The sequence below is a fragment of the Condylura cristata genome, unplaced genomic scaffold, assembly GCF_000260355.1.
Source record: "Condylura cristata isolate star-nosed mole 26May11 unplaced genomic scaffold, ConCri1.0 scaffold00023, whole genome shotgun sequence".
NCBI lineage: Eukaryota > Metazoa > Chordata > Mammalia > Eulipotyphla > Talpidae > Condylura > Condylura cristata.
In genome coordinates, this window is record NW_004567124.1 from 26,482,130 (window position 1) to 26,493,895 (window position 11,766).

Sequence of the window (11,766 nt, forward strand, 5' to 3'; positions counted from 1 at the left end):
GTGCTTTAACCCGCTGCGCCACCAGGGAGGGCCCACTACTAAATATTTTACCATGAGCAGGGCACCCCTCCACCAAGGAGCATCTGATGCAAACATCAGTAGTGTATGGCTGAGAAGCCCAGGCCAGGGCAACCCAGAGGGCTCTCCGTTGGCCTTGAGAAGCTGGCTTGGCAGTATTCATCTAGAAAGGAATGGTCTAGGTGCGGGGAAGGAAACAACCCTAGATTTGGAACTGTGGTGTCTCTGAGCGCACAACAACCACCCCTTCCTCAAGGATCTGGGGACAGCCCTAGTAGCTGCTCGTAAGGGCCTGTTCCCCTGCTGTGGGGTGCTGGCAGGCACTCAGAATAAGCAGGTCAGTGCTCATCCCAGTGCTGACAAATCTCAGAAGACTCCCAAGAGCCGGGAGAGCAACTGAGTTCCAGATCTCACCTCCCTGGCAGTATGCACTGTCCTGAGTTTTCTGGGGACTGGCTTTCCAAGGGCACAGCCTTCCAGAGACCCCTCAGTTCCCAGATGCTTCCTTTCCTCACATGGGGCGTATCACACCTGCTCATCACACCTCTACCTCACAGGGACACCTCAGCCTGCCTTTTGTCCCAGTGGGGGAAGGAGGTGGTAGTGCACAAAGCCCAGAATCTTCTCCTGGGTGTCTCAGGTTGGCAGTGACTTAGAAAGAGAGTTCAGGCCACACCCCAACTGCCCCCACCCACAGTGTAGGCTAGACTACGTTGGAGCCATCTCTGATGTGAGGACCCGCCTGGTTCTGAAGGGCGCTCAGGGAGGAGCAGTCTCTTGCACTGTCAGCAGTTGTTTCTTTTTCCGACTCTCAGCCCTCATGCTGCAGCCTGAGCTCATTTCCGCCTGTCCCCCAGGAAGCAGTGCTGTCCCTGAGGGAGATGCCAGGCTTGAAAAGCTCTCGTAAGCCAGAGACGGGCGCAGTGCCCCACCCCCATCCCTGATTCACTTGAGACACCTGGGCTTGCTTCCCCCACAGCCAGTCGTCTCACCCAACATAAGGGAAAGGACATTTCTGTCACCACGGACAGGGTGTCACTGGGCATTGGAGATACAGGAAGCGTCCTTCTCCCCGGCCCCGGCCTGCCATGAAATGTCACCATGAGGGTTTTTCATAAGAAAAAGATGTGCATTTGAGGCTGTCACAGAGGCCAAAAGTCTGCTCTGGAGCTAGGCGAATCCAGTCCCATTGCTTTTCATAGGACACACAAACTTGGGATCAATTGCTACTGAAAAATTAAAGCAGCAGCCCCTGAAAAATGGAAGGGAAGAGGGGTTAACAGGCACATTTCTGTGCCTCAGGGAGGAGAGCCTGGAGCTTCTGCAGGACTCAGGGGCTCAGGAGGGCTGGGAGGGCAGGAGGCCGAAAGCACTCTGGGAACTGGAGGCAGAGCCCCTCCTCTGCCCCGTGCTTTAGACCCCCTCTCTGCAGCTTGGTGGGGATCGCTCAGCACTGGGGGCTTGGGGTTAAAGATGTGCATTTTCCTGGACTATGGTGATAGCACACGGGTGATTTGGTGATGGGAAGCCCACGGAGATTACAACTGAGATGCAAGAATGCACAACATGATGTAAAAATAAACTAGTATATTATTAAAAAAAAAAAAAAAGATGTGCATTTTCAAGTGCGCCTACCTCCCAGTGTCTACCTAGACACATCCCAGGAGGCAGAAGTGCACTGTAAATCCCTTTGAAGGGGCCCAGAAAATGGCCTGATTTACAACCTCTGACTCTGGTGTCGAACCTTTGGGGAGTCAGGGCTCAGCTGAGGCTGAATGTTTCTCTTAATTGCTTTGTTTCCTCTGCTCTGCCCAACCTGACTCGTGAGTGGGAGGCCGGGCAGGGCCTGTGTCCCTGGCATGCGTTCCCCAGTAGATGCCTGCCAGCCAGGCTCCTCTGCCCTCCTGAGAGAGTGACCGCCGAAGGTGTCCCCGCCTGACCTACCTTGTTCTGTGGCGGCGGGCCTGGCTTGCTGCTGCTGCTTGCAGGGGCCGTGGCTGCAGTAGACAGGAACATGCTTCGGAACAGCCTGCGCTTCAGGCTGCTCTCCTGCGTCTTGGGGCTCGGGCTGCCCTCCCCACCAGGCCTTCGGGAGGTGGAGCCCACCAGGCAGGACTGTGGCCGAGCCTCCTCAGAGCCATGCCTGGCAGCCTTGGTCCCACGCCTGCCCGTGGCTGCAGGGGGTGAGGTGCCGGATGGGGAACTCTGCACGCAGGCGCCCAGTTGCAGGCAGCGCTGCGTGGCACCCTGGAACTCCGCAGGCCCCAGGGAATGTGCCTTCGCGGCCAGTCCATTGGGCAGGACCCGTGGGCTCTGTGGCTCAGGCCACGGCGTCTGCCTGTGGCCCACTGGTGTGCCCCCGTTGCAGCTGAGGTAGAGGCTGTGGGGGTCAGTGCACTCAGACTGGGGGCTCTGCAGGTACATGTCTGGGTCGGCAGCCCAATGCTCATCCCCCAGCAGCCCCAGCGACTGTGCCCGCCGCCTGCTGGTGGGGCTGCGGCCACGCAGGGTGTTGGAGCTGGTGACCGACAACTTCTGGATGTCGTTGAGCAGCCCTGAGATGTAGCCGTCGGTGGGCATGGAGCTGCCCCGCACCACTGTCTGCAGGGGAGAGGGGGAGGCGGTGAGCAGCAGGAAGGCGGGGGAGAGGGGTTCTTGGACCAGGTCAGAGAACCTCCTGTGGGAGCCTAGTAGGGACCTCGTTTCATCCAGCCCTTAATCTTCCAGTCATTCACCAGGGCCTTCAGCCGGTCAGCCCAGCTGGTGCAGGGCCTCGGGAAAAAGCCCATTTTCTGGTGCCAAAGTCCAGCAAGACAAACAATGTGATAACCATGGGGTCACAATCCAGCACATCGAATGGCATGGGCAGCTGAGCTTGGGAAGCTGTGGCAAGGCAAGGGAGGGGCTCCAGATCTAACCTGTGGTCTCTGTGGCCTCTGAGAGTCCCCAGGGCCCTCTGCGGAGGTCCAGGACGGACCTCCACACTTGGTGGCCCTGACCCCACCCCTCCCAGGCTCTTTTATCCCTCATTCTTGGTCCACACAACTGAATCCCCCTGGTCTGTGAGAACCCCAGCCGCACAGGGCTAGAGGTCCTGGCATGGGACATACTTACACTAAAAATGATTTGTTCTCGAGAACTCACATTTATTGGGTGTGCTCTATTTTTATTTGCTAAATCTGGCAATCCTATCACCCTGCAGAGAGGGACTCCCCTGGGTCTTCCTCCCTTGAGTTCCTCCCTGGGTCACCCAGGAGAGAACAGATGCTGATAGCTGGGAATGAAAACAGCGGGATAATTGATCGCTGGTGACTGGGTGGTTCCTCCAGGTGCCTTGCCAGGCTCCATTTTCTGTGGAGTGGGAGAGGCTGAGGTCCCAGGGGCCCTCCTTACCTTCATGGGCTGAAGCTGCACCCGAGTGATACGTGAGGGGTCCACCACCGGCTTGGGGCGCCGCAGCGTGTCCAGAATATTCTGCCATTGTGGGGGGAGGCCCACAAACTTGCCTTCTTTGGGGTCAAAGGAGGTGTGGACTCGATGCTGGAAGTTCTGAGGGGCCGAGATCTCAGGACGTTTCTTCTTTTTCTTTCGGAACATGGTGCCTGCATGGGAAGGGCCACACTGAGCTCCAGCTGGCCTCTCTGGAGTCAGACCCTGGCAGCATAGGGCTGCAGCGGGTGCTAGGGCCCCAGGCTCCAGACCCTGCCCCCCACTCTCCCAGTCCTCTGTCCAGGCCCAGGGCTTCCCTCACCTCTCATTCATACTTCCTCAGGGAGACTGTTAGCTCCCAGCAGAGCAGTCCCAGAAACAAAAGCACCATAAATAAGCCAACACAGACTATAAACAAGGAAAAGAGGTGTCTGTCTTCTTGTCTGTGCCAAGTCCCCTGCTGAGCAGTCAGACTCTGGGGGTGTGTTTTTATCAGACCCAAAGCCCATTACAAATATCATTGCACTGTCAAAGAATTTTAAAAAGGGGGAAAAAGGGAGGAAAGCAGGCAAACTCATTTTATGGAGCATGGCCTTGATTTTTAAACCAGATAGCACAGCACAAGAAAGGAAAAATAGAACCACTCTTACTTGTGAACATCCTAAGCAAAACCAGCTAATGGAATCCAGCAATATGTTAATATTTGTTTCTTTTTTGCTTTTCATCACATTCAACTTGGATTTATCCTGGGATGGTTCTACTACAGAAACCCCATTGATGTGATTGGCCACTTTCATAAAAAGCCTGCTCACTCATTCATAGGCATGTTACCTAGTCTGGGACTATTACGCCCCAGATCAGGAAACCTGAAGTGTCCCCATTAGTTACCAGGAATTCTGCCCAATTCCAGAAAGTCCCTGGGGGAAGGGCACACTTGGGGTGGCGAGGGGCGGTTATCTGAGGACCAAAGCTCTCCAGGGAAGAGAAAGCTTCCCTTTCTGCAAGCCTCACTTTTCTTTCAGGTCTCAAAACTCAGTACGAGTCAAACCTCTAGCCTTCACCTTCCTGATTTGGGATTGCTTAAGTCCTCCTGAGCTCCATCAATAACTAGGAGTAATAGACCAGGAGATTTGGAAAAGAGAAACCAGAAACCCAGGAGGAAAAGTGACTCTTCCAAAGAGGTGCCAGGAGTGCCCACTTGAATGCTCTGGCATCTGAAGTGACTCAAACTGCTTTTTAGTTTGTTTCTTAAAATTGTTCTTTATTGTGGTAAAATATACTCAGTGGGTTCTCATGTCACCTGGAAAGGCTATTTTTAGGTTTCAAGAAACATGCTTGTTTCCTGAATTGAATGCTTGGGTCATCCAACTACCCAATGCTTTTGAGTTCAGGTCTGTGATGATCTCCTTTGGCTTCTGCTCTGGAAAGAGCATTTTTCTGGTCCTGGAAGAAGTTGCAGACCTGGAAGGCAGGTGGTGCCCACTCTGAGAGGTCGTTTGTTGTTCTACATGCCAGCAACAGAAAATGAATCTTAGATAAAGTTCTGTAGTACAGTGGGAATAGACATTTGGTCTTTTCCCTGGTTCCTGGCATGCAACTGCTAAAATCCTTAGGGTCCTTAGCATGACAAGACTGAACTTTCAGTCGCCCCTGCTCCCACTGTAGGGTGGAGAGAGGAGCAGACGACTGAGCTAATCATTATCAGCAATTGTTAGTGGTTTAAGCTAACGAAGCCTCCATGAAAACTTCTTTTTTTTTTTCATTGAAGATTTATTGATTTATGCATACAAGAATTGGGGCACAGGCCAGAGGGGTATAGGCCAGAGGATTCACCAGAGAGAATGGGGAGCAGAACAGGCAGATGGATGAATTACACTGCTGAGGGGAGCAGCAGGCAGGACAAGAGAGGTCTGCTGCACCATGTGGGTCAGCTCCCTAGATGGGGATCGAACCTGTGCTGCAGTGGCTGTGGATAGCTTCATAGTGCTGGGCCCCAACCCCTTGTGCCACCAGGGAGGGCCCGTCCATGAAACCGTCTAAAGGATAAGATTCAAGCTGGTTAACACGCCAGGGTGCCCTTCCCTGCACACCTTGTCCCATACATCTCTGCTATTCTGCTGTTTCGCAGTTGTATCTTTTACACGAACAGGTAATGGTAAATCAAGTGCCCTTCTGTGTTCCACAAGCCATTCTAGCAAATTACTGAATGACACAACATGTGTGGACCCTCCACCCCACAGAAGAACAAGCGACCTGGGAGGTGGCTTGTGGGGCTAAGCCCGTGGGTCTGTGCTAACTCCAGGCAAGTAGTATCTCAACTGAATTGAACTGAACACCCACTTGTTGTAAGAGAGTTGGAGAAATGGGCTTAGGAGGAAAAAAAATTAACCTCTCATCTGCTGTCTGAAGTGTTATCAAGGAGAACACCCTCAGATACTATTACTAATTTACATTAAAAATATCAAGGGGCCTCCCTGGTGGTGCAAGGGGTTAAAGTCTCAGTGCTATTAAGCTGTCAGCAGCCACTGTGGCCTGAGTTTGATCCCTGGCCAGGGAGGTGACACACAGGGTGCAGCAGACCTCTCCTGTCTCATCTGCTGCTCCCCACGGTAGCATATCTCAGTAGATCTGCCTGTGCTGCTCCCCACTTTGTCTCTGATGTATCCTCTTACCTCCCACACCTCTGGCCTACACTCCAGTTCCTGTATACATAAATAAAGAAAAATAAATCTTAAAAAAAGAGAGATCACATATATAGGTATAGATCTAATTAAAGATGTTTTCTACAATAAAAAACATGAAATGTTTATTAAAGATATTAAAGAATGGCCACAGATTAGAAGACTCAGTGTTATAAACCTATCAGTTATTTCCAAATTAACCTGCAGAGTTATTTCCATTTCAGTCAAAGCACTAACATATTCCTTTTGGTAGGAATCAACAGACTGATTGTAAAACATAATAGAAAAAAATTAGGAAGAGCCAAGACATCTTGAAGAACAAAGTTAGAGGATTATGCTACTAGATATCAAAATTTCTAGCTATCAAGATGACACTCTCAGACAGATTATAAAATGACAGTGACTAATATAGTGTGGAATTGGCACAAGGATTGACAAATAGACCGAGGGAACAGAAGAGAGTCCAGAAATAGAGCTCCACATACAAGGTCACTTAATCTATGACAAAGCTGACACTGCAGCACGGTGGGGAACAGATGATCTTTTCCATAAAAGTAGCTGAAGCAATTAGATTTTCATAGGGAAAAAAAAGAAGCCTGAAAAATGAATTCGTATCACACTCCCAAATTAATTGGATCTAAATGTGAAAGTTCAAATAACAAAGCTGGTGGGAGTGGGAGGGAAGGAAGGCAAGAGAGCGAACCCACAGGTTAGTCACCTCCTGCCCGACTCCCTTCTGAGTGGCTATGTGGAGCCCAAGTTTGGGGGTTCTTCTGGAGCCCCCTACCTGGTGGGACCCAACCTGTCCATATCCAGGAGCCCCAGGAACAAATTACTGTCAAGCTTTTCTTTGTCCAAAGCAGAACTTTGAAAGGCACAATTTAGGAGTAGGGGATTATTCCTAAATTTCTCCTAGATCAATTTGTGAATACAGTAGGAATCCAACAAATGTTTGAAGAAAATACAGCAAAAGAGTCATTGTTGTGTTCAAATGGCAGGGCTATGGGTAATTTCCTCCTACCCCATCTTTCTACTCTTCTAAATTTGATGGACTACTTTTCTGGAAAACAAAATATTTTTCTTTTTAAAGATTTATTTATTTATGCATACAAAAACTTGGGTACAGGCTGGAGGTGTGGGGCAGGGTGGGGGTGGCTGAGAAGATTCACCAGAGACAGAGTGGGGAGCAGAACAGGCAGATCCACTAAAGTACACTGCTGAGCGGAGCAGCGGGCGAGTCAGGAGAGGTCTGCTGCACCATGTGGGTCAGCTCCCTGGCCGGGGATTGAACTCATGGTGCAGTGGCTGTGGACAGCTTCATAGTGTTGTACTATTAACTCCTTGTGCCACCAGAGAGGCCCCCAAAATATTTTTCAAAAAAGAGAGATCCATGAAGACTGAGTTCCTAAGAGACCCACTCAGATATCCAATGATGCAGTTATTGGCAGCGAGACCCCTGAGCCTCCAGTGTTTCCCGCATCTCTGCAATGCTCTGGGGTTCTTAGGGCACAACTGCCCAGCCACACAGGGTTCCTAAGTCTGCCATTTCTAGGTCTCCTTTTTCCACCCCAGTTTCCTATCTTCTGACCTAAGCTCAAGGGTCCAGGACTATGGGAGGGTTGTTGCTACACCAGCCATGAATCTGTGGTATAAAATCAAATCAGGCCATGCCTGATTAAAGGTGCCATTCCATTTCTTTGCATGCACATTTAATCCATCGAGTGGGGGAGCTTTTCTTAAAGATATTCCTGAGGAGGAAAGTGGAAAGAAGTAGAAGGAAGAAGGAGGAAGAAGGAGGAAGCTTTTCCATCAATGAGGATCCCTATAGCCTAGCCTGACCGCAGTGATGTGGGCTTGAGACTGAAGTAGAACTAGGCAGAGGCGGGCTTGTGGTGACCCCTACTGCCTCCCTCGCCCCCCATCTGACACCTTGCCCCAACCTAGGGGAGAAGTGCTGAGGGTGCTTCCTCAGACTGGGATGCATCTCTGTGATTGAGGAATGCTTGGAGCATTCCTTTTTTGAATAGCTGCAGAACTCATCACCTTCTGCTTCGCCAGCACACAGCTGGATCAGAGGGGGGGGGGTGCAGCCCAAACCAGTTTGAGGAGGAAGCTCGCTGGGCACAGTTCCTGCTGAGGGTGCCTGCTCCAGTCAGCCTGGCAGATGGGAGTCGGTCAGTTCCTGGCAGAGGCTTTCTAGAGGAAATGCTGCCGCACCCAGTAAACTCTAGGGTGGAGCTGGAAGGGTTCAGGGAGCCACAGGCCTGGGGTCACTGGGGGGTCAGGACAGAGGAGATTCAAGGCCCAGGGAAATAACTTTTCCTGAGCACCTACTATGTGCCAGATCCTTTCTTAGGATCAACTCACTTGAACCTCAACTTTGGGAGGTAGAAATTCTTACTAGTTACAAATTCAGATGAGGCTCAGGGAGCTTAAATAAGTTGCCCAAGGTCACACAATGACAAAATGACTGAACTGGGATTTGAACACAGATCTGGTTCCAAAGCCCCGAGTCTTACACTGGCTCGGAGGGATCTGGGCTGCCCTGAATCTCCTTCCTTGGGGTCCCTGAGCCACATGAGTGACTTCATGGCTGTGTGTGGAGGGGGATGGGCCAGGGCCAGCTCCCTCCCTCAGATTGCTAAATTCTTTCTGGGGCTGATCTATGAGTCAGAGTCAGGGGAGCCTGGGGTTGTCCTGACTTGCAAGCTGACCCTTACTCTGTTTAGAATCTTTTTTTTGGCCTGCAAGTTGCAGATCAAATGTTTCAAAGGGCTCGTTTCATCGACTGTAATGTCAGGGTCTGACATATAGGGCAAAAAAGAAGCAGAAACAGCAGGAGGTATATTCTCTCCAGTACAGGTCCTGGTGTCTCAGCCTGAAGCCAGGCAGCCCAAAGGTTTGACTCACGGGTGCTGGGCAAAACCTATGGTTGATGTTAAAGTTTCACAGCAATAGGCATTTGAGTGGTGCCCAGAGCAGGGCACTGTGACTTGACCAATCTAGAGTCCACTATGGGGATAAGTTAAGGAGCCACAATGGATGAGGGGCACCCTATGAAATGCCCCCTCTGGGGGGCAGAGACCTTCATTTGCCCAGGTCTGGGATGCTCAGGACCACCAAGCTGTTGGAACTCCACAAACCCACAGCATAGCTACAGTGAAACAAGCCTGTATTTTAATCTCAAACTGGAGCTTAGACATTCAAATGTGTGCTGCCACTTGAGGCCGACCTTGAGAGAGAATTTGCCCATTTGCAAGCATGCTCTAGGATTTCCAGAATTGTGCACTGAGAATCCCCTTTGCAGCCCTTCATGAACCAGCATCAACCATTCTCCTAACCTGTTGCCTCTCCTTTTCACAGAAGTGGCAATGTCCACCGAAATCCTCAGATCTTACTTTTAACGAAAGGAGTCTTAGCTCCCTGAGGGGACTACAAGAGTGTGCTGGAAGCTGGCTTCCAGAAAGTGAGTCCAAAAGAGTGCAGCTGCTTCTGAAGGAGGCAGAATTTGGTTGTGACATTCACCGTCTGTTAGGAATGTGGCTGGTGGGATTCCCCTGTTTCCAGATATCTGGGAAGACATGGGGTAGCTGCACCCTGAGCCTTGCCCAAATGCCAGTGGTGAGAGCTGGAAAGGGCACAGCCGGATTCCTCTCAGCGAGCCTCCAGCCTACAGACAGAGCTGAGAGCTGTCTCAGTGTGAAACGGGGCTCCTAAGTCCTGCCTCATGATGTTGGCCTACTCTCTTCCTTTTGGGGCCTCAGCATTTCCAGTGGGGACAAGGGAATAGGTTCATTCACTGCTACCAGCCTCTTTGGGTACAGTGAGGAGAAAAAAACATCTGGTGCAGGTCTGTTGGGGTGTTTTCAGTAATCACTCAGGGAGTGCCTGGTGATAGTGCTGGTGCTGAGTGAAGCATTTCATGTACAGAAGCTCCTCCACCAGCCTGTGAGTTGTTATTATATCTGTTATGCAGATGAGGAAACCAGAGTTCTGAGGTTTTAAGTGATTTGTTGGAGGAGACGGAGAAAAAGGGGCAGAGGGAAGGGTAGCGGGAGCCCTGCTGTAAACCGCAGTGCCTGCAGTCAGCCTTTCATTGGAATATTCTCACTGGCCAGGAAGTTTTTTCTCAACCTTTACATTCTGGAGATTATTTAAATATAAAATAATATTATTCACTCATTTAAGCAAAAAGTGTCAGCTGCACATCTATTCTGCTCGGACTTTGGGAACCATGGTGAACAAACAAAAGCTTTGCTCTTGAGTGGGGAAGTTTCTTTTCCAAATAGATGTTGGGAGACCCCGTGCTGACCTGCACCCCCCACCATCTGCTGACGCATGAATTGTGGCCCTTGCTGAGCGAGGCTGGCCTCCTTCCACCCTGTCCAGACTCCAGCCCGCTGTGGCATTCTGAGTATGAGTTTGTCTGTGACCCTCAGAACCATACAGTTGTGGGGAGTGTGTCCCCGTCCTGAGGCTCTGCTCTCCTGCTGCTCACCCTTTCTGCGGAGCTGAACTCTGTCCTCCCTCAGCCTGCTCCAGGGATCTGGGTCTGTGTCTGCCCTTCTTCAGACAACATGAGAGTCAGGAGCAGTGGTACCCCAGCACTCTCTCCCAGTCCCCCTCCCCCAATACACCAGGGAGAGAGGCCTTGAAAGGTGCACGATTCCCAGATATGGGTGATGGCCTGCACTGCCACGACCCCAGGGGTCTCTGAGATCTGCCCGGGGCTGACCCCAGTGCCATGAGGTTCTGCTGACCCACTGGAGTGGGCCAGGAGGAAGCTGAGTGTGCAGGACAGAGGGTACTGAACACATAACAAGCCAGACATCTGGGCTCCCTGCCCTTGTCACCATTCCCTCACTGCAGGCCCCAGAGAATCCCCAGAGAAGAGATAATGGGGCTGTTGTTGAAAAGAATATGATAATAAAGCTCATTCAATCACTTGTGTCAACACTCCAGTTGAATGAGAGGCCAAAGAACCAGCCTGGCCAGCCAGGGAAGGTCAATATTGACTCAGGTCTGCTTCTCCAGCCCAGCTCCAGCCTGGACATGCTGTGCCCGGTCCAGCAACACTCTGGCTGGACCAGCCCTCTGACTTCTAACTGTGCTAGGATTCCTAACCTCTGGAGGGTCCGCAGCCGGGCTGTCCTGGGCAGGGATTATCTCCCACGGAGAGTGCAGAATGGCAGCAGCCCAGGCAGTTGTTCACTATCCCAGATTTTCAACGAACAGAGCCTGGAGTCTTCATCCCAGAGTCCTCACTGCCTCTCCAGAAAGCCCTCTGGAGTCAGTCCCCCACTCACAAGGTTAGTTCTGCTCATCACAAAAGAAAAGACAATGGTCTCACAGCCCTTAATTTTCTCGACGTCTATTTTGTACCCCTCCTGCTCTCTGCTGGCTGTGGGATGGGCCAAACCTGCTTTACTGGCTATGTTTTAAAAAGGCAGGTGACTGGCGCAAGGAAGGAGGAGACAGGTACTAGAGGGGTACAAAGTGTCTCGCGCATGTGGGCCACTGGGCTAGATGCTTTTTTTGTGTGTTTAGTGGCAACGATTCTATGAGACAGATATTATGAGCTCTGGTTTACCGATGAAGGACTCACCACGTGGAAAGAAGTAAATGTCTGAGAAGGTAA

General features: G+C 51.2%; 1 protein-coding gene across 2 annotated transcripts in view; it reads right to left on the minus strand.

The window, feature by feature from the left end:
- PAK6 (p21 protein (Cdc42/Rac)-activated kinase 6) overlaps positions 1-3,615 on the minus strand; it is a 9,623-nt gene extending 6,008 nt beyond the window's left edge. For both annotated transcript variants that reach the window (XM_004687923.1, XM_004687922.1), the window contains exons 1-2: positions 3,412-3,615; positions 1,963-2,619 (exon numbers count right to left, since the gene is read on the minus strand). In XM_004687923.1, coding sequence (XP_004687980.1) covers positions 1,963-2,619; positions 3,412-3,615 — 861 coding nt within the window. The remainder of the gene's footprint in view (positions 1-1,962; positions 2,620-3,411) is intronic.
- Between the last annotated feature and the right edge of the window lie 8,151 nt (positions 3,616-11,766).